General features: G+C 39.2%; 1 protein-coding gene across 2 annotated transcripts in view; it reads left to right on the top strand.

Moving 5' to 3' along the window:
* The first annotated feature begins 621 nt into the window (after positions 1-621).
* CEP162 (centrosomal protein 162) overlaps positions 622-22544 on the top strand; it is a 100535-nt gene continuing 78612 nt past the window's right edge. For both annotated transcript variants that reach the window (XM_049653964.1, XM_049653963.1), the window contains exons 1-6: positions 622-877; positions 1922-2037; positions 13821-13935; positions 16921-17067; positions 17398-17581; positions 20030-20097. In XM_049653964.1, the coding sequence (XP_049509921.1) occupies positions 1981-2037; positions 13821-13935; positions 16921-17067; positions 17398-17581; positions 20030-20097 (571 nt within the window). In that variant the 5' untranslated portion in view covers positions 622-877; positions 1922-1980. The remainder of the gene's footprint in view (positions 878-1921; positions 2038-13820; positions 13936-16920; positions 17068-17397; positions 17582-20029; positions 20098-22544) is intronic.

Here is a 22544-nt window from a genome sequence, read left to right as displayed (position 1 = left end):
CTCCTGGCATGTATACATTTGTATCACAATAAACACTTGCTGAATGAAAAGTTTAGACTGGTGATAATGACATCCTTAGCCTATGTCTGCCTGTGGCAATCCTTTCAACTGAAATTCCAACTTGTGTGTGTACGTGTGTGTGTGTTTTAGAGCAAGAACTGGGGGGGGGGGGGAGGTTAAAATCCAAGAAAGTAATTGTAAGATGCCACTATAGAGTGGGAATAAGGGAGGGGCAGAGGGACACCACAGAGAGGCTCGGAGACCAGTAGCGGGTTGGGGCGTGTATGTGTATTTTCAATTTCTTGCCCACTAGATGGTGGAACAGAGCCCCTAACCTGATAACAGTATGCTTTCTCACAGATCTGAGTTTCTCTTACAATGCCCACTCAGCGGTTTGCACATGGAAGAATCCAATAAATTGTTATTATGTTTTTCAAAACTTCCGCTTGGAAAACAGAGCCGAAACCACAAGGACGGGAAGGTTAGAAAGAGTCGAGACTTGCGGAAATACAGGACTAGGGGAGCTAAACTACATTTCCCAGGAAGCCACGGGCTGGGCCTACAACACCCAGCATGCCAGTGTTCCGGCTCTCGTGACCTGCTTGTGCAGTCCACTTTCCCAAGGAGCGCAGCAAATCTGTGCATTCTCTGTTGGTGCGGCAACGACGTCTCTTACCTCCGGATTATCCTGAGCCGCAGCAATTCCTACTTTCGCTCGTAGAGCAAAAAAGACACTGACCACTATTCCGTGGAGCCCACAAGCCACGTGACCAGCTCCGGTCATGTGACTCCAGAGCCAGGCGGCAGAAGTGTGTTACCCTGGTAACTGTTGAGCCCCCGAAGACCTTCCGGGAAAGCGCGGAATTCAGAGACCGAGGTAGGTGAGGCGTAGACACTGGTTTCCCACTCGGTTGACTCTGACCGAGACTGTCCTCAGACCCCCTCCCCAGGGCTTTAGTTTCCCAGGTCACTCCCCTCCTCCGCCCACACTCTACTTCAAGTGCGTCTTTGTCTTCTCGCCACTCTGGAACCCGCGCTTCCTGGAGCAGGGCCCCACCGAACGGAGCCCGTTTGAGAGGATCCGCCTCCGACCGACATCTTGGGGCTAAGACCTTAACCGCACACATCCTCAACTGATCAGAAATGCTAATGAGTCAGGGAGGTGTTATTCTGCAGATTGGGCAAAATATTGTCCAGGGTGTTTACACACAGAGCCCCCCTCCACCGCTTCTGGAAAATGAAGCTGCGATTTGAGCAGCCTCAAGGAGGCCCCGAAACTGGGACAGATTTGAAAGTTGGTTGGGTTCATTAGAGGGACAGAGAGAGCTTTGCTCCACGAGTCACTATTGCATAGTTTTGTTGGCCTTCCCACGCTCCAAAAGAAACGTAATTTGTTCTAATTTGGATACTTCATTAACTTTATCTTAGGTAGATTTGAACCGTAATGAATTGCATTTTGTCTGTATCTGGAAACAGTCTGTCTTGCAAAACTATTACTAGGGGCTGATAACTAGCTGAATGACAAGGCAGCACGTACTGTCCTGTGCTTTGCAAAAAAGAAACGGTCTTTTGAATTTGCTCGTTTATACTAAATTTTTGAAAGATTCCTTGAGAGGACCTGCTTTGTTTCAGGAATGTTATGTAACACACACACCATAGAGTTAGGAAATATTGTGGTCACCCTTTAACACTTGGATGTTAACAATGAAAATGTAATCTTGGACCCTGAATACAAAGCAAACTGTGAAAGCTGCTTTTCCAAAGCAGTTTTATTCATGAATTTGGAATCGTTTGTCCAGGTTATTGGTCAATAACTGTGCATATATGCTAAATTATAAGAGAAATGTCTGAGGTTTAAGTTTGGTTGTTCTTATGATGTGTTGTGAATTTTCTCAAAGAATATTTATCTCTTGTTATTTAGTGTTTCCAGTGTTGTAAATACTTTGGAATGTTTACTTTGGGAAGTGAAAATTATTGATTATGGCTCACTATTCCAAAGAAGAGCTGGATGAAGAGTTTGAAAAGTTCATGAAAGAGGTAAATTTATCATTTTAAAAGCTGTATTGTAAATTTGTGTCACAAGAAACTCATCCTTCAATTCTTTCTCCTCTACTATGCAGTTTGACCACCTTGAAAATGAAACAGCCAAGTTATTTTACCAGCAAAATGGGTTTATTTTTTAATGGCAGAGGAACTGCATTTCAGACCTTGCAGGCTATGGCAAAACTATGGGCAAGTACTGAGATCAAAGGAGAAGAACTATTACCTTTATAGAGAAAACGAGGAGAAAGGTGGGAGGGGATGCTTTGAATGAAAGTCCATTGGAGGAAAAAAGTAGTCACTGTATTTTCTTGTTGGCTGATCTAATTGCTAGGCCTGGAGAAATTCATTATTCCCCCTGTTGGAAAATGCAAGGTACATTTCTTCCTTTTGGGGTCTGAAATTGATGAGTTGATAGGGCATGAGAGCTCCCCCTTCTGGCCTCCTGACTTTTTAAATGTAGTTTCCTTTATTTAGTTTCATATTTTCCCCTTTGGATCCAGATCTTTCCTCAAAAGCATCACTGACCAAGAAATACGTCATCTGTGCCTCTCCGTGCCAGGAAGGACCTTTTCTGGGTGTCATGTCCCACCAGAGAGAAAGTGTGTGGCAGTTAGAACCCATTTAAGACCATATCTGAATAACAAGCTTAGGAAGGAAAACTCTCAGGCATTTCCCATCCAAAGTCTATATCTATATCTGTATCTTGTTGAGGTCATACATGTTGGAGATCATCTTGAAGTGTTGAGCTAGCATCACGTTATTGAGTACCTGGTTTCTACAAAAGTTTGACGACCAACACCTGCAAAACTTAAAAATTATTACATAAAACATAACTAAAAGAAACATGACAATTCCAAATTGTGTACTGGTTCTGAACCATGACCCTAGGCCTGAAGGTAGCCAGCTAAATAAAAGATCTTTGAGAATCATGTGAAATTTGTTGTAGTTAATGTGCCTATTCCCTAATTTTGTGCAATTGGGTTTCTACTTTTCCAGAGTAGTTTATCCATGTGCAGTAGGTGGTGTCTGTCACACAGACGCATCCTTACTCAGCAGGTAGGTAATGCGAACTCTGTGATTGTCTAAAACTACTTTAGCCAGTGAGTTGAATGATCATTGTTGGGCTGCTTCTGCTTTGGCTTATAGAACTGACCAGATCTCCTAATTTAAGGAGAGATTTCCAATTGTGTCTTTTAGTACTTGCTCTACTGAAGGGAGAAAGGCTCTCTCTATGGAGGCAAACCTGGAGTTGTGTATGCCTCTTGGAAGTTCTCATTCAAGGTTGCCATGAAGGTTTAGTGAGGTGGACCAGTGGGAAGCTGCTAGTTATGAGCAAAAGCAGAACAGTGAGTATAGCAAGAGCACATTGTCCTTTTATCCTTCAGCTGTCAAGGTGATGAATTGCTCAAGCATCAGGGCCATTACCAAAACCTCCATGTATAGAAGAGTAGCCAGGAGCTGCACATGGGGCTCCCTCAGAAGAATTAGCATTTGTGGACCCATTTGTGGGTATAAAGGCATTAGCATTATTCAACCAAGACTCAATGTTATCACATACTAAAAGTCTTCCTAAATATATAGGTATGACAGCCAGCTTACAAATGGTCCTACTTTGGCTCCTTTACAGTGTGTTTTATATATGTATTCAAGGGATTTCATTTCTCCTACCCAGGGTTGGGTTAAATTGAGGCAGGGAACAAGTATGTGTGGATTTAATATTCTAACCTATAAAAGGGACCTGGGCAACACTTTAGGCATGAGTGGCAATTGGGATTCCAGTGAAATTGCTTTTAGGGTGAACTAAGGTATCCCTGTTCCTATGGACTCGATCGAGGTTTCTGGTGACAAATCCAACAACCAGTTATTGGAAAATGTGAATAAGAGCAATATCTGTCCATGGAAGAGGGGAAAACAGAGTAAGAAGTAACAGCGAGAAAAGGTGTGCAAGCCTGCTTCAGTCATGTCGGGAAGGTCGTCTTTATCAGATGTCTGCTTTAATTCTTGGAAACTTTACTTGCAGGTCACCAATTGGTATGCAGGTCCAGCCTGGATTTAGTGCTGTCTTTAGATGTGACATGTGAATCAGGAGTCTATTTCTTGAAAGTTGGTGGCACAAGAGTTGGTTAACGGTACCTGATAGGGCCCCTCCAGTGAGGTTGAAGAGAGAACTTTTTGATGTGTCTTGCAGTAGACAAAATCTCTGGGTTGCGAGTCGTGGTGCTTAAGGCTTTGTCTCCCGGGAGTAAGCCATGAGGACAGTTTTACTAAAGCATGATTATTCTCAACAGAAGGAATCAGGCCTTTACAGTATTGGAGTATATCTCCTTTTATCAGCTGTGGGTCAGACGAGGCAGGAGCCAGGTGCATCAGGGGCTCTGTGACTGTCTTAAAGGGTCAGAGTTAATGAGTTACAAAGGGGATGGTTCGCAGATTTAGAAAGACCCAATCACAGTGCTTTTGGCCAAGTTAGTTGAAGGGTTTCCACAAATTTTGCTAGTTGAGTCTTAATGGTGCTGTTAGTGCATTGCACTAGCCCAGAGGATTGAAGGTTGTGAGCATAGATAGTACTCTAGAACTGGCCAAACAGCACAGACCTATTGACAAACTTGACCAGTGAAGTAAATGCCTTGATAACTTTGAAGCTTGAGAAGGCCTCCTTAGGTAGGAATACTCTTTTCTAATAGGATTTTAGCTACAGAAGGGGCCATACCCTCTCTGCAAGGGAAAGCTTCAGTTCAGTGAGAAAACAAACCATGACCAAAACATTTATATTCATGGGAAAGGAGCTGAACTTCGAATGGTCTATTGGGCAACTTAAAATGCCAGTGGGTGGTGTGGATGGGTTTCCCAGAGTTGTGTTTTGGACAGGTAGAACAAGCAAAGTAGGCACTTTTGTGGGCTTGTTAACATTTCTGTACCAGAATTGATTCATAAAGCCTATCATCGGGAGAGCAATAATTAATGCTTGTACAATGGTTAGTAAAGAGATTTTAGAGTGTCTGGCAGGACTGGGTTATTATTTGGCTCAAGATAGAGTTCTCTCTTTTTATCAAACCAACAATTACTAGATTTCCAATATAGTTTTTCCCTCTCTGGGGCTAATTTTTGGATATATCTTGTCAGTTTTTCTAGATTATCATTTGAGGCAACATCTCTTAGGACCATGACAGAGGATTGCTTATTGGTTCCTTTAAGAGCAGCGTCTTTAATGGAAACATCAGCAAGGTAGTTTCCTTTGGCTTCCAGGGAGTCAAGTCTGGAATGCACAGGAGCCTTAATAGTAGCCAGGGCAGTTGGCAAAAATTTGACATCTAGTAAATTTAGGACATAAGAGCCATTTTTAATTTTATTCCCATTAGAAGTAAGGAAAGTTGGCTGTTTCTATAATATCCCAAAGTCATGGGCTGCCTGAAGGACATATGGTCAATTTAAATATTTTCAGTTTTACCCTTGGCTAAAGTACAAGTCTGAGTAAGAGCATATAATTCAGCCTGTTGGGTCGAAGTAGCCAAAGGTAAAGGTGCTGCCTTGATGATTTCAAAAGGTGTTGCAATTGCATACCCAGGGCAATACCATTTTCATTCTTTAAATAAGACCCATCAGTAAACCATGAAAAATCTGCATTGGTTAGGGTTATCTATTAATTGTCACGGATAGTCAAAAGGTGATCTATCCACATCAAGTGGTGGTGAGAGGTTTTATCAGAAGGATAAAGAGAGTAGAATAGCAGGGTCAAGGTTATTACAGTGAGGAGGAGTTACTGAGGAGCAGCGAGGAGGATTTCATAGGAGGTGAAACAGCTGGCCAAAAGAACGTGTTGAGTGTGGTAAGGATTCAGAGGGGCTTTTGCATGGGGAACAAGGGTGGTTAAAGGGGTTCCCATGATTATTTCTTCAGTGGCCTTATCCAAAAGGGCAGGCTCTGAGGCAAGGGGGTTATCCCCGTGCCACAGTGTCCGGTTGTTGGCTATAATATCCCATGGGTTGATGACAGCTTCCGTATTTTGGGGTGAGTACTTCAAAGGTATTCCCTTCTCATATGCAAAAAGGAAAAGAGGAGCTGATAATTAGGATGTCCAAGGGCAGAAGGCTTTATTAAGATTTTCTTTAAGGCCCCAAAGGCTATGTAATTCTGATCTTACCAAATAATAGATTCATATCTGTTGTTTTTAAGTAAGATATACAGGGGTTGGACCATAGGAGAAGTTTGGAGCCCAGTTTTTGACAGTAGTCACCTAGCTGGAGAAAACCACATAACTGGCTCTTAGTTTTAAGTTTCAGGATACCACAAAGCCTATCTCGATCTAAATGAACCCCTATTCCAAGATCAGGTGTCTTAAATATCAAACCTGAGTTTGAGCAAACTGCAGTTTTTCCTTGGAAACTTTATGTCCCTTTAAGGCTAAAAGTTTTAACAGCTACATTCTGTCCTCCTGTGAAGAGGCTTGGGAAAGGGAGCAGAGAGGCAACTCCTCTACATTTTGTAACAAGGTAGGTTCTCCAGAAAATTTTATATCATTTAGTCAGCTTTTAAGGTTTGCAAGAAGTAAGACTTTCTATAAAACCCCAGGGCATTACTATCTAAATGTATAGTCTTCCTTCCCAAGTTAAGGCAGAAAGATATTAATTTATCAACTGGAATACTAAAGAATGCACACAGAGATCAATTACAGTGAAAAATTTGCTTTCAGTAGGACTAGATGCTAGTAGCATATTGGGTTAGGAACAGCAAGGTGCTAAGGGATAATATTTATTGCTGGGAGGTCCTGGACAAACCTCCACCCTCAGCCACTGGGTTTTCTTACAGGTAAAATAGGGGTGTTACAAGGACTAGTGCAGGTGATGAGTCCCGGGGCCTTATAATCTTCTATTTTGGGCTTGATGCCTTGAAGGGCTTCTTTCTTTATAGGGTATTGATTAATTTGGGGGAGATCTTTTGTGGGGTCTATTTGAGTCTTAGTACGAGGTGCTTTGAGGATTTTACCCATAAGAAGGGTGGTAACTGATCCAATTGGGACAATGGTTAGTGCCCTTAGAATTAGTTCCAGTGCTGTCAGAAGTGAAGCAAGTAAAAGATGTTGAAAGGTCAGTTGATTCACCAACTTGGCAATCTTGGTTGCTTCTATCAAATTCTAGAATTGCTTACCCCTTTTTGGAAAAAGGAATTCCAGCAAGATACTTTTCTAAGAAATCTCAGCCCAGTAAGTGAATTGGATGAGAGAATTAAGGAAAAAAGGGTGGGTACCTCTTAAAGGACCTAAACCAGAGGGAATAGATTTATTAGAGGTAGGAACCTCACCGTTTGAATGGTTTTGTTCCTCTGCGGCACAGGCTGCTTTATAGTGGTGGGTTGAGCACCAGGAGTGTAGCTCCAGTGGCAGTGAGTACAGATAGAAATTCATTCCCAGTCTGGAGGGTTGTTTCTTTGAGCCAGTTGAGACAGAGAATTGGGACAAGCCCCTTTTGTTCCTCAGAGCCCAGTGTTTGGGGATTAGGAGAACATTGGAAAGATTGGTTAGAGGGCTGACAGCATCTGGAGCACTTGAGTTTGTAGCAGCCTTTTTTCCCGTGTCCTGGTTTTTTAAAATAATGGCAGGCATCAGGAGGGTTTTGGTTTTGTTTAGGGGCCTACATTTGTTGGAGATGAAAATTAAGGATTTTAGTGGTCTTTTAGTCGAATCATCTAGAATGCGGGTGAACTGCTATATTAACCAAATCTAGGGCAGATGTAGTTTCCCATTCCATTCTGGTCATTTTAACTGGAAGGGAAAGATCCGATTTAGCCGGTTAATGAACATAGAATTAAAGGCTACCTGAGGGGACTCAACATCTACAGGAAGACCGAAGTTTTCATTAAAAATAACCTGAAGTCATTTGTAATAATAACAGGTTTATCGAATTTTTGTGCACAAGCCTGAATGATGTTCCAATTAACAAGTTTAGGAAAAGCTTTTGCAATTTTTCTGTGAAGACCTCTAGTGAGTGTCCTGCCAAAAGTCAGAGATCTGTTTTTCTAAATCTCTTTCAGGATTTTTCTATCAGGCCAGTTTCATCCAATGTTAGGCCTGGCCCTCACCAACAAGCGTGTGAACTAATTGATATAAATCTGAGAAACTAAGTTGATAAGTTTGAATATGTATGGTAAATTACTCAGCAAATCTCTGAGGATCCTCAGTAACTTTGGCAGAGTCTTCGACTCTAGCTTGTAGTTCAGCTTTAGTCCAGAGAACATAAGAAACCAGGAGTTTAGCAGTTGGATCCTCAGGGGGCTTAACTTTAAAGGAGGAGGTTCTGCTAGGTTCAGAGGAAGAGAGCAGGGAGAGATAAGGAGGAAAAGGGAAATCCAGAGAGAAGAGTAGAATGAGGAAGGGAAAGGGTATGGAGGGGCTGGGATGCTGCTGCAGGGAAGTAGGAAGATGGCCCCAGAGGAGTGGCCAGAGCACAGGATGACTGCTGTGTGTCTGGAGATGAAGAATCCAGGGAAGGGAAAGAGCACTCAAAAGCCCTTTTGAATTCTCTCAATTGTTTTGTAGCCTCAGTTAATTTAGAAATGGTATTTTGCAAAGGGGTAATTTTAGAGTCAATATGTATGGAAGTCTTTGGGTACTAATTAAAACAGGCATTCCATGCAGTTTGTTTAATTTTAGAGCTATGGTCTTCTAATTTGGTTTTGAGAAAATTAAGTTGGAGGAGATCAAAAGTTCCCCCATGACAGTCATTGAAGTTCTAAATTTAGTTAAGTTGGTCTATTTTGTTAGCATTGTGCATGCAGGAGGATCATAGTTTTTAAATATAAAGCCAGCCAGGATCCCAGGAGGAGGAGGGCTGTCCTGAGAGAGTTTAGGGGATTATGATCCCATTAGTCAATACCAGAAGTTCAGAAAAACATGAGTACTCACCAGATAGGACAAAGCCTTCATAAAAAAGAAAGAATAAAGCTTTTAAATAGATCCTAAATAAAGTCAGAGAACTCAAAATGCAAAGTGAGCAGAGCTTGGAACCAGGAGACACATACTCTCAGACTCCAGGGTCGGGGAGAAAAGAATGAGCTCATTTGGCTCAGTGGGTACAGGCACCTGTTTGCTCACCAGCCTCGTAGTTGTTGAGAGTCTTCTCTGGATCCCACTTCTGATCACCAAGTAATGTTGACCTCAAGGTTAAAACAGCCCGTTATTTTATCATTTATTTGGGAATGGCAAAGGAACTGCAATTTGGGACATGCAAATGATGGCAAACCCATAAGCAAGACCTGAGATCAAAGGAGAGGGACGTTATTTTCTAGAGAAAAGGAGGAAGTTGGGAGGGGCTGCTTTGAACGAAAGTCCACTGGCGGAAAACAGGAGTTGAGGATGGTGATGGCTTCTCATTGGCAGGGCTGTTGCTGGGCATGAAGAAAAACCTTCCTTCCTCCCACTGGGGTAGTAGAGTAGGCTTTGTTCTGTTAGAAAATGCAAGATACACTTCTTTGTTGGAGTCTGCAATTGATGACAAATTGATGGAGTGTGAGAGCTCCCCCTGCTGACTTCCCCATTGTGTTCTAAATGAGGTGTCCTGCATTCAGCTTCACAAGTCTGTCACCACACTCTGTCAACTCTTCCTCCAGAATATATCTGTCATCTTCCTCGTTCTCTCTCCTTTCATCTGCCATCATCCCAATCCATGGTGACATATTCTCACCTGAGGTACTGCAACAGTTCCTACGTACTGTCCCAGCATTCCTTCACCACATTGCAGCCAGTACCGTCTTTTACGTAAATCAGACTGTTCCTCCTCTTTGTAAAACACTTTATTGGCTTCCCATCACAAATGGAATAAAATCCAAACTCCTTCCCATGGTTTACAGAGCCCTGGATGATTTTGCTCATGTCCTCCTCACTCGCTTTATACCCCTCTTCTCCCTTATTCACTTATGCTACAGTGAATACAGAGCTTGTGCTCTGTCTCGCCCTGTCTCAAAAATAAATAAACATTAAATTGTTTTTTATATAGAATTAAAAAAGAATTAACATTTATTTATTGTTGAGAGAGAGAGAGCAAGAGACAGAGTGAGCAGAGAGGGGCAGAGAGAGACAGGGAGACACAGATTCTGAAGCAGGCTCCAGGCTCTGAGCTGTCAGCACAGAGCCTGATGTTGGGATTGAACTCATGAGCCATGACATCATCACAAGAGCTGAAGTTGGACGCTCAACCAACTGAGCCACCCAGGTGCCCCCAGGAGAGTCACATTTTAAATGATTATACTAACATTCTTGTTCATAAAGGGAGTTTGATATACGATGTAGTAGAAAACCTCAGTTTAATTAACAGGAAAAATAATGCCTACCTTGTAGGATTGTTGTAAGGTTTAAAAACCGCATTTAAGAATTATCTGAATGTAATAGATACTCAGGGTAAGAATCTCACTTCTCATTTGGAAACTGATTTTTTATTTTCAAATACGGGCACATTTTGAAAATTAAGCTTATAGAAAGTGTTTTCACTATAAAAGATAAAAGCAGTGTAGACCAGTTTTTTTTCCTTTTGCCCTTTATTTGCCATCCCTTCAACACTCTCCCTCCATATCTTTCTCTCATATTCAATCTCAACCCATAAAAGCTTTTATCTCATGTTAGAGATTTGGGTCATTTTTTAATGTCTCATTTTTTAATAATAAAAACCATGATTTTAGAGTCATGGTAACTTCTTTAGTCATTTTGCTAAATTGTTCAGTAGATTGTTCAATGATATGGCTTACATATCTTTATAAGGAGATTGGTAGGACCAGCTTTTTTTTTTTTTCTTTTTACAGATTTATTGAGTTGTCATATACCATACAATTCACCCATTTAAAGTGTACAATTCAGTGGTTTTTAGCCTATTCGCAGCTATGCAGCCATCACCACAATCACTTTTAGAACATTTTTATCCTCAAAAGAAACCCTGTACCTGTTAGCAGTTACCCCTTCTCCAGCCTTGCGCACCACTATCTACTTTCTGTCTCTGAAGATATGCTTATGTTAGACGTTTCACAGAAATGGAATCATTCAGTATGTGGTCTTTTGTGACTGGCTTTTTCCACTCAACATAATGTTTTAAAGGTTCATTCATGTTGTACATCTTTCAGTACTTCATTCGTTTTTATAGCTCAATGGCATTTCCATTTTTTGGGTTTATCCACATATCAGTTGATGAACATTTGAGTTCTTTCCACTTTTTGGCATTTATAAATAATATTGCTATGAACAATCATGTACAAGTTTTTGTGTGGGTGTGTGTTTTCATTACTGTTGTGTGTATACCTAATAGTGGAAATGGTGGGTCATATGGTAACTCTGTGTTGAACCTTTTGAGGAATGGCCAGACTATTTTCTAAACTAGCTGTGCCACTTTATGTTCCCACCAGCCATGTTTTAGTATATTAGGTTTCCAACTTCATATGCTCACCAGCACAGTTACTCTCTGGGGACTTGCTTTTGTGTATTGTTTTGTTTTTAATGGTAGTAACCTGAAAAGCATTGTGGAAGATTATCAAAAGTGAGAATACCTAGTATATATTAGACAGTAGGGTGAGCGCTCTCCATTTCGTTTTCTGAGCTTTGTCACAAGCCTGCAAGGTCAGTGGTTTTCAACACATGAATAAACTGAAAAGAGAGGATAATTTTTTCTAAGCAACAGCTAGTATATTTTGAAGTTAAAATTTGAACTCAGATCTGTCTGGCTCCCAAAACCTCTACTCCTTCCATACTCTTAGGTAGCTATGGGGCTTAAGAGGAATAGACCAAGTCTGTGGCAGATTGTCAGAATTTGGTAAACAGCGAGATATGGGGAAGAGAGAGAATGGAACATTTCTAGGTGATGACCAAGTGTAGAGACCGAGTAGAAAGTGATAAAACTAAAATTCAGATAGACTCCTTTTCCTTCCCTTTTCCTGCTTCCTGCCTGATTGTCAGGTTGTCAGGGAAGACCGTGAGTTCTTTTGGAACACTTTAAAGTTGACACTATTATAAGTCATTGAGATAGAATTGTTTGGTTGGCAGGTGGAAATTTGTGTGTTGTCATCTTGGAAGTAACCTGGCACTTACTAGAGTGAAAGGGCACTCTGGTGCCAGTTGGGGGATTACATAGTGTACTGGAAAGTGGACAGGTGTTATCAGACCTCCGTTTAAATCCCAGGTGTGTAACACTTACTAACAGTAACAACTGGAGCAAGTTGCTTAATCTCTCTGAGCTTGTTTCCCCTTCTGTAAATCTTGATTGGATTGCTTAAACATTGAGAAACCTGGGGATAGGTCCTGATATAGAGCAGGTATGGAATAAACATTGGTTTCTTCTCCAGGAAAGTTGTGTAGGATGAAGATAAAGGACCAAGAACAGAGTCCTGGGGAAGTCTTGTGAAGAAATGGGCAAAAGAGCCAAGACCTATTAAAATAGACAGGTGGGAGAGGTCACAGAGCTGAAGTATAACTTGGAGGAAGTGATGCTGTGAAATCAAAGGTAGAGACATTTGAGAAGAGTTGGTCACCGGTATCAAGTTCCATGATGTGATCAAGAAAGATGACTAGCAGTGGTCCTTTATTTGTGACATTTAGGAGGCCTTTGGAACTTGGAGGAGAGCTGTTTTGGATGGGAACCAGATTCTAAAGGGTTGAGCAGTGAACTCACGATGCTAGTATGTAAAGGAAAAGTGATAAAGAGGAGGTAGGAATAAGGATCTTAATCTTGTTTGTTTTGTTTTGCTTTGCCTTTTTAAGAAAAGTGGAGTAGACTTGAATGTTCATTCTTTCATTCCACAGTTGTGCGAGGTGCTGTGCTAGGCCCTGGCGAGGCAGAGGTGGGCAGGTTTATAACCTGAGGGAAGGAGGGAGTGGAGAGAGAGGAGGGGATGCAGAGACAGAGATAACATGAGATGACCAAGGAAGTAAGGACCTAGAAAGGCAGGAAGTGACCCCTCTGCAGGTTCTCCCAGGAATAGAGGAAAGAATTTCTTTTCTGAAAGAGGAAAGCAGTGTCTAACAGGTGAGTGTGATGGTGGAGTGAGGGAAAGGAGGGTGGTTTTTGAGTGAAGGTCTTTATTTTCTCTGTGAAGAAAGAGGGCAGGTTACTGACCAGGTGGTGGAGGTGGTGGGTCGATTAGGGTTAGAGTAGGGGATTTAGGATTGTAGTAAAATTTGGACTTGAAGAGTAGAAAAGGACAGTGAAAGTTGATTAAAGTTTATTAATCATTGTGACAAAATGTTGATTTCTCTGGTAAACACCTGAAACTCAGTTCTTCTGGTCTTAGAATTCTGTGTTCTTCTAGAGTGATGCCAGGTACTTTTGCTCAATCATTATTTATTCTTAGACCCTAGAGGATGTCTAGAAGGGGATTGTATCCTTCTCTTTTTCTTTCTGATCAAGTTTCTTGATAAGTTTTATTTCTTTGTTGTTATCATTGGTTTTTTCTGGTTAGTTTACTTGTTTAACTCTGGATATGAAATTGATGTTCAGAGTTGTATATTTGATTTTTAAGTTATTTTAGCCACATATCTGAAAATAAGAATGTATACATTATTGCTGAGAAAATTGTTTATGTACAATGAAGAGAAACATTTTTAAGTATTTTTTTTTATTTTTTTTAATGTTTATTTTTGAGACAGAGAGAGACAGAGCATGAATGGGGGAGGGGCAGAGAGAGAGGGGGACACAGAATCGGAAGCAGGCTCCAGGCTCTGAGCCATCAGCCCAGAGCCTGACGGAAGAGAAACATTTTTAATGATGAATCTGGGATTCTTTAAAATCAGTGGCTTATATCCGATTTAGCTTTCAGATGATTCTTTTGAGAATTCAAACAAAACACCTAGACAACCTGAAAGAGAAGTGAAGAAGAAAGATGCATTGCCATGGTGGATAACTGAAGATGATTTTGAAGATGGTGGTAAATATTGCTGGGTTTTTTATTTCAAATTATTTGACCACAAGGGGTCAGTCAAGACTTTTAATTCTGGGATTTTGTTGTTGTACTATAGGTATTTAAAGAAAATAATACTAGTATTGTGACTTTTTAAAGTTTGAATTACATATTACTTCATTTTATTATGTATTACGCAGTTGAGAATCTATGATGGTTCTGCATTATCAGGTTATATTGTTATATTGGGATAATTTATATTCACTCAAATTAAGATGATAAATAACACAGGCATATTTCTGTATTGTCATGTTTCATGGCCGATTGATTTGAGGTGATTTAATAAAATGTTCTGACAGTGTATTGATGTCTTTGCACTGGGTAGATTTTAAGAAATCTATAGATTTTGGTATCACAGTCTGTTAATAACAATAGCAAGAAAGTAATTTATTGCCTTGGTAAAGAACTCATTGTTGATCCTATCTGACATACATGTATAGCTTTCCCAGAACTAGTCCTAGTCACATCTTTACAAATGGAAAACTACTCTCTGGCACCTGTGCTTTGGTATACATGCTATATAGGAAACTACCATTATCCATAAGGAACCCCAGACCACGTCTATTAACCTATGTTCAAACTATTTGTGGATCTTTAAGCACCATTTTGTAAACTTACAGGATTTCTGTATCCCTGGAGGAAAATTTGCCCTGTAGCTTTTGTTTTTTCCCCATACAATTAAGCCCAGATTCCTTAATGTGACAGCTAAGGCTCGGTATCATCTGACTAGGACCCTCCTTTCTAGCTTTCTGTGCTCCAGCTATACTTACTCCCTATCTCCTGGAAACATCATTGACTATGCCTCTGTGCATTAGCTCATGCTTGCTCACCACAAGGCTGCCTTTGCTCTCATCCTTCTTGTCCGGTAAAGCTTGACATTACCTCCTTCCAATCCTTTCCTAACTCTTCTAGATCCCTTTTCAACATAATTATTTTCTCCTTCGTTTTGATTTCAAAACATAGCAACAGCACTTACACATTGTGTTGATAGTTATAACCCATAGGGCTACTCCTGAGGTTGTGAGCTTTGTGAAGGCAGGAAACACTTCTTTTTGTTTGTATCCCCTGACCCTCAACAGTAAGTAATAAATGTGTTTGATAAATGAATGTTAGAGTGAATTTGATAGTCATTTCTCTGTTCTTAAAATTGTAAATAAGGAATTGCCTTACTGAAAAATACAGTGCATTTTTTCAGAAGTCCCCAACCATGTAACAATGCTAAAGTTTGCATGCAAAGAATTCTTTTTTAGAATTTTCCCCGCATTGGTGCTTGGAAAGGATATTTATTATATGATGAAGTACTATTGGAATTGTTTTCGAAGATTTGAGACTTAATTAGCATTAAAGTCTCTTTTCTAGAAAGTAATGAATTAGAGATAGAATGTGCATACTCATCCTAAAGGAAAAGAATAGGTCCTGGACCAACACTGGAATGTAACCTGGCAAAATTATTAATTTTTAAAAAAGAATTTATCAATCAGAAGTGGATTTGATTAGTAAAAGATGCAAATAAGGATACTTAAGCAAACTTTGACAATATCCATTTGAACACAGAGTAGAGGGTTTTTCTACCAGGTTTTTCTACATAACCTGGTCCCTGGTTCAATCACAAACATTTATCGAGTTCATGGTATATTATGCATACCAGACACTAGTATACAGACAGGGTATGAGTCCTGCCACCAAGAGTGTAGAAGCATCACAGCAGGGAGGTAAACAGCCTCAGGAGGAGAGGAATGCATTACCAAATTTGGATAGGCATCAGTAAACATCAACATTAAGCTACTTCAACCTTAGAATTTTTCTTTTAACTGCCATAAAGATAAATGTTCTGCCTAGAGGATGAAACAGTCTAATCCTTCTACCGGTTATACTCTTCACTATGAATGATCGAATGGATCTTGGTTTTGGTTATTAGTTTCTTGTAAGCTCAGTTAGTCTGGTCATATCCCTGAGTCCAGCTTCAGAGCCAGGGTGAGACTCTGCAGACACCACAACAGCACCCCAACCCGTGGCATGCGCTTTTTCATTGGAAGTGTCTATAGATATGTCTTTTGATACTCTGCAACTGTAGAAGTTATTATTTGATGTATAAAACCATTATTTACACAGAGCCATGAGAAATAGATGCTGAATCCTTTCCAAGAGGACGCTAATTAAGATACTGAAGGCAGAATTTGTGACTTATTAAGACTTCCTTCTAAGCAAAAGTGGTATTCTAATCTTAATATTTATACCACACAATGTAATTATTTAACTTTTCCATATTTCAGGGTTTTTTTACAACAAATGTATGCTATTATGATAAATGTTGATATTGCATAACTTTTTCAGTGTTTTCTAATGTTTTTGGAATAAAGAGCAAAACCCTACTTTGGGCTATGAGTACCAGCCTGGTCTGTCTGACCCATCGATCCTGCTCTGGGCTTATTTCCACCTGGACTCACCTTCACAATCTAGATCCAACCTTACTGACCTTTTTGTGTCTTCCAGTGTGGCCTGCCCCTCCTGTTGCTGACCCTTTCTTTGTACCTTTCCTTCTTCCTACTCAGAATGGTCTCCCCTTTCTCGTTCACCTAGTTGTTTCTTACTCTTCCTTCACATAAGGCAGAAGATATCCTTACAGTGGCATGGTATACTGTATTAAATAGTTGTGCTTTCAAGTAATTTTTAAAGTTTTGTTTCATTATGTATAAACTTTTGAAATTATTTCATAAGATACACTGCAAATAAATAGTACTGTAATTTTTCTTTGAATTTTATGTTTGATGGATTTTTATTAAATGGTGTTGGATTTTTATCAAATGGACCAGATTTATTTTGTAGCTACTATCCACAATATTAGTATAACAGAAAAAAAAGTTAGTGTAACAATATCACTGGGTAATACATTGTGGTCAGAACAGTTTTGTGAACATAAATATCCAACTGTATCTTAAATCCCACCCCTAGGACAGCTTGGAACAAATGTAAGCTTTGTGAAAGCTAAGAAGACTTCTCAGCCTATTATGGAAATAGAAGAGGAGTGTCCTGAAAGGATTCAGTTTCTTCAGAGCAGTGGAACCTCTATCTTAAGTATTGACAGCTTAGAAACAAATGGTAAGAAATATGAGGGATACAAATTGACAGGTTAATTACTATGCTTATAATTAAAATTTTTATAAAAATTAAATTGTATCTTCTAGCCTTCTTTACTGAAGTGTGTAGACATACTTAATACCTTCCTGGAAGGTTTAGAATTATATCTCGAGAGAAACCTTACAATGTTACATATTGATTATGAATATAAATCTGTATTTGGTGGGTAAGAGATAAAGTATTTTTAAAATTTTTAAAGTTTTATTAAGGACATCAATAAATGCACCATTAAAATTAATTTTGTCAAAATTCTGCATGTTAATAAAAATATATTCATTCTTTTCCATTTAGAGATCATAGTTTCTGAACTCAATCATAGTGTTCTTGGATTGGGATTGGACACACTAGAGGAACAAGAGGAAAAGGAGCAATTTTTTGCCAGGCTTGAGGAAGGCTTAACATCTTCCATTGATTATTCAAGATTAAATAAGGAATTGGATTCTAATGACTCCACACAATTTAAAGCTTTACATAGGTAATATATATACAATATCAACTATCATTAAATGATTTTTATGTTTTTCCATATTTTTGGAAGGCTGGTATATGCATGGACTTAAATGGATAAACATTATAACAGGTACATGTTAAATCTTATTTTATCTCTTTTTTCTCTGTTCATTTTTTTTGGTCATGGTTTCTCTTATATATGAATGGAATATGTTAATTTGTGTTTGAGAGCCTACTCAGCATCCAGCTATGTGAAATGTCATGCCTGAGATGCTACTGAGACTAATGGCACACTGCAAAAAGACCTTACTAGGAAAGTAATTTATTTATTTTTTTTTAAGTTTATTTATTTTGAGAGAGAGAGAAAGAGAGCGCATGCACATAAGCAGGAGAGGGGCAGAGAGAGAGGGAGAGAGCAGATCCCAAGCAGGCTCCACAGTGTCAGTGTGGAGCCTGATGCGGGACTTGAACTCACGAACTGTGGAATCATGACCTGAGCTGAGATCAAGAGTCGGATGCTTAACAGACTGAGTCACCCAGGTGCCCCACAAAAGTAATTTATTAAGCAATTTTCCACAGATAAGGTAAATAAGAAAGTTCAGGTAGCTGTTATAAACTCAGAGAAAATAGGGACAGAAAAGAAAGGAGGAACCAGGGAGTAAAAGATAGGTTTTGTTTCTGTCCTACCTTTGTGTGTGCTTGGCCCTGATGATTATCAGGAAACTTCATTTATCCTGGAAATCCTGCTAGCTGACTGAGCTGGTCATCTGTAAATAGAGCCGACCTTTGACCTTTTAAAATTATAAATGGAAGTCATATCACATCTTCAAGGTTTTAAGAACACCAACTATAATTAAGACTGAGGAGAATCATAACCTTTGGTTATTGGAGTACCTAGTCTTATGATGCTTAGTTTCTCACAGACCAGGGGTAAAGCAGTATAGTGACTGTCACGAACTGTATAGAGTTTGAGATTTTTACCCTACTTATAAACTAACAAATTAGCTGGTCAGTTTTATGGATGCTGAGTATAGACACGGTTTCCTGGGTCAGAAGCAAAGGACTTTATTTCTCACAACAAAAGTCCAGTCTACATCTCACATTTATTTGCCTCAGTTCCCCCATGCTCCACATGGCCTGCAGAGGCAACATGGAGAGTCCATAATGGCTCTCTGCACGGATGGTGGGTTGCTTTACAGGAAAAGATCACTGAGATTGGGGAATCTATTGCTTTTATAGTAAGAGGAAACAAGCCTGCTCCTTTTATGGGAGGAGATACTGCCTCATCTCTCAAGGTTGTTTGATGCACACACAATCCTGGGAAATGACCTAGGAATGAGGGGTTTGTGCCTTCCTTTCTTGGTGTACCCCACAAGAACATGCAAGGACACTCAGGGCCCGTGCTGATTGCCTCTCCCAACAGTGACAACACAGATTAAGCATACACAGGATCATTGGCTACAGGTTTTTGCACCTTTGCAATATTTCTTAGCTTGTTTTATTTCTTAACATTATTCCTAACTACTGATATTTCTGTTCTAGAATAGGCCAGTTAGTGTGCTAAATAGCATTGAGTACATAATAGTGTTTGCTGCTGTTATTGTTATTACTACAGTTTTATAGCTTCTTGGATTTGTTGATCTCACTAAAGAGAGGGTTCATGGACTGAAAAAAGTAGAAGGGAGTCCTTGCTTTGAAAGAAGACAGTATATGAACTAAAAGTATACTCAATTTATTTAAAACTTGCTCAAGTTCCTTTGTCACCTTGCTGAGATTTTATAGGTTTAGGCCTCGTATTCAGCCTCCATTTCATGATTAAATTGCTTGTTAACACGTAAATGCTGAACCTGGCATTCTTTTCCGGCCTCTATGTAGACTTCACTGGTTCTCATAACTTATAGTCAGTTTCTTTTTTTTTTCTTTTGTTAAATGTTCACTTATTTTTGAGAGAGAGACAGACAGACAGAGTGTGAGTGGGAAAGGGACAGAGAGAGAGGGAGACACAGAATCCGAAGTAGGCTCCAGACTTTGAGCTGTCAGCACGGAGCCCAACACAGGGCTCAAACCCCCAAACCGCGAGATCATGATCTGAGCCGAAGTCGGATGCTTAACCAACTGAGCCACCCAGGCACCCCCGTGGTCAGTTTCTAATCTTTAGTTTATAAAGGATATCTGAGCCCTGAGACATGTAAAGGCACACATTTATGTGTAAAATTGTGTGTATTCGTGTATAAAGTTAAAAAATATGGCATTTTTTCTCTTTGTGTTAATTGATAGCAACAGTTTTAGGCTTTGAGGATTCTTTCTTTTCAAAACATTTTCTTTATAGCTCCTAAATTTTTAGTTTTTGATAGAATAAGAGTACTTGAGAAGAAAATATATGTTAGGGATTTTTAAAAAATATACATGAAAGATTGCATGGGAACCTATTATTAACATGTAATACTAAATTAGGTAATTTTTTTTTTTTTAGTAGTCAAGCTAATATAGAACTAACTGAAGGTAAACATGAGAATGAATCGAAACATGAAGAACTAGCAGGTAATTTTATTGGTTTTAAAATTTACAATATTTGTAAAGGTAGTATAACTTTTAATAAAGACATTGATAGAAAAATAATTAAAAGGAAAATGGTATCTTGGAAAGAGCTTTGAATGGGTAGAGTGAACTGCCTATGTTACAATCTGAGCTACTAAGAAATTGTTGAAAGTGCACTATTGCCTCATTTGTTGGGAGTGGGTGGTGGACCAATTAGGAAGATAGAAAAAGGACCATGGGAATCTGTGGAGCCAGGACGAGTATCTCTAAAGCGTGGCTCTTCAGGTATTTCTTTTTGTCCTATGACTTTTAATGTGTCTTTGTCTTTGTATTTATATTTAAAATGATTTTCTCATAGATTGTATATAGCTGGATTTTACTTTTCTATCTAATAATCTGACAGTTTCTGACTTCTGATTGACATGTTTCTACCCTTTATAAAAGTAAATTCATTGGTATGGTTGTTTATTGTTCTGCCATTTGTTTGTTTTGTTGCTTTTGTCCTGTAGCCTATTGGATTGAGTACTGATAGCATTCCATTTTATCCCTTGTTTTGGCTTGTTAGTTACACTTCTTTGCTGTATTTTTTTTTTTTTTTTAGTTTTTCTTTTAAATTTTTTAAAGTATTATTAATTTATTTTGAGAGAGACAGCGTGAGCAGGGAGGGGTAGAGAGAGAGGGAGACGGAATCTCAAGCAGGTTCCACGCTGTCAGCTCAGAGCCCGACACAGGGCTCAAACTCACGAAACCATGAGATCATGACCTGAGCCGAAACTGAGAGTCGGACATTCAACCGACTGAGCCACCTAGGTGCCCATTTTCTTCTTAGTTTTTCTATGATTCACAGTGTGCATCTTTATCTTGTTAAAGAAAGTACATTCAAATAACATTATACAACTGTATGTGAGTCTTAAAAACAGTAAACTCCCTCCCAACCTTTTTTGTATTTTTGTCATATATTTTTCTTCTATATGTTAAAACTCCATGATACATTATTATTATTATTATTATTATTATTTGTAACTGTCTATTTAAAAAATTTTTCAGGAAGATAAAAAATTTATATACATGTAAAAACATTTATCCACTTAGTTATCATTCCTAGTTTTTTGTATTCTTTTGCATAGATTTGAGGATTTTAAATTTCTTATTTGAAATGGATTTTTAAAAATTAATTTTTAAATTGAAGTATAATTGATATGTAAGATATTATTTTCAGACATACAACATAATTATTTGATACATTGTGAAATGATCACCATAGCAAGTCTAGTTAATATCTATCACTAGCGCAAAACATTTTTTTTCTTGAGATAAGAACTTTTAAGATTGATTATCTTAGTAACTTTCAAATACAGTTGAACCTTGCACAACATAGGGGTTAGGGATGCTGACCCCCCTGCACAGTCAGAAATCTGTGTGTAACTTTTGGCTCCCTAGAAACTTTACTGTTAGCTTCCTGTTGATGGGAAGCCTTAATGAGAACCACAACAGTTGATTAACATATATTTTGTATGCTATGTGTATTATATACTGTATTTTTAAAGTTAGCTGGAGGAAAGAAAATGTTATTAAGAAAGTTGTAAGGAAGAGAAAATACATTTACAGTACTGTACTGTACTGGAAAAATATCCTCATGTAAGTGGAGCCAGTTGTATTCAAACCCATGTTCAAGAGTCAGCTGTGGTAACTACCTAGTATTTTGAGTTTCTATGTAGTAATTTTTTTCAGCATGAAGAACCTGGGTCTACTAGGAAAAACTTCTAGAGTTTTGTTTTCTTTGATCACTTTAGCAATTTCATTTTGTCTTATGGTATTAGTTCTCATGAGAAATCAATGATGATTCCTATTATGATGAATGTATATTGGGTCTTTTTTTTTTTTTTTTTTCAAGATTTTCTCTTTAGCCTGGTTTTGAAGCAGTTTGATAATGTATCTTGGTGTGCTGTTCTTGTATTTATCCTCTTTCGAGGTGGTTGAGCATCATTGATCTATGGATTTATACTTTTTTTTTTTAATTTTTTTTTTAGCGTTTATTTTTGATGGAGAGAGAGAGAGACACAGCATGAGTGGGGGAGGGGCAGAGAGAGAGGGAGACACAGAATCCAAAGCAGACTCCGGGCTCTGAGCTGTCAGCGCAGAGCCCAACGTGGGGCTTGAACTCACAGACCTCGAGATCATGACCTGAGCTGAAGTCGGACGCTCAGCTGACTGAGCCACCCAGGCACCCTTATGGATTTATACTTTCCATCATAATTTAAAAAAATGTTTTGTCCATGGGGTGCCTGGATGGCTCCATTGGTTATGCATCTGGCTCTTGATTTCAGCTCAGGTCATGATCCAGGGTTGTGGGATCAAGCCTCATGTCCAGCTCTGCGCTAAGCATAGAGCTTGCTTGAGAATCTCTCCCTCTCCCTCTCTCCCTCTCCCTCTCCCTCTCTCCCTCTCCC

This window comes from Panthera uncia, assembly GCF_023721935.1.
Source record: "Panthera uncia isolate 11264 chromosome B2 unlocalized genomic scaffold, Puncia_PCG_1.0 HiC_scaffold_24, whole genome shotgun sequence".
In the NCBI taxonomy this organism is placed as follows: Eukaryota; Metazoa; Chordata; class Mammalia; order Carnivora; family Felidae; genus Panthera; species Panthera uncia.
This window is presented reverse-complemented; position numbering and strand designations above follow the sequence as displayed.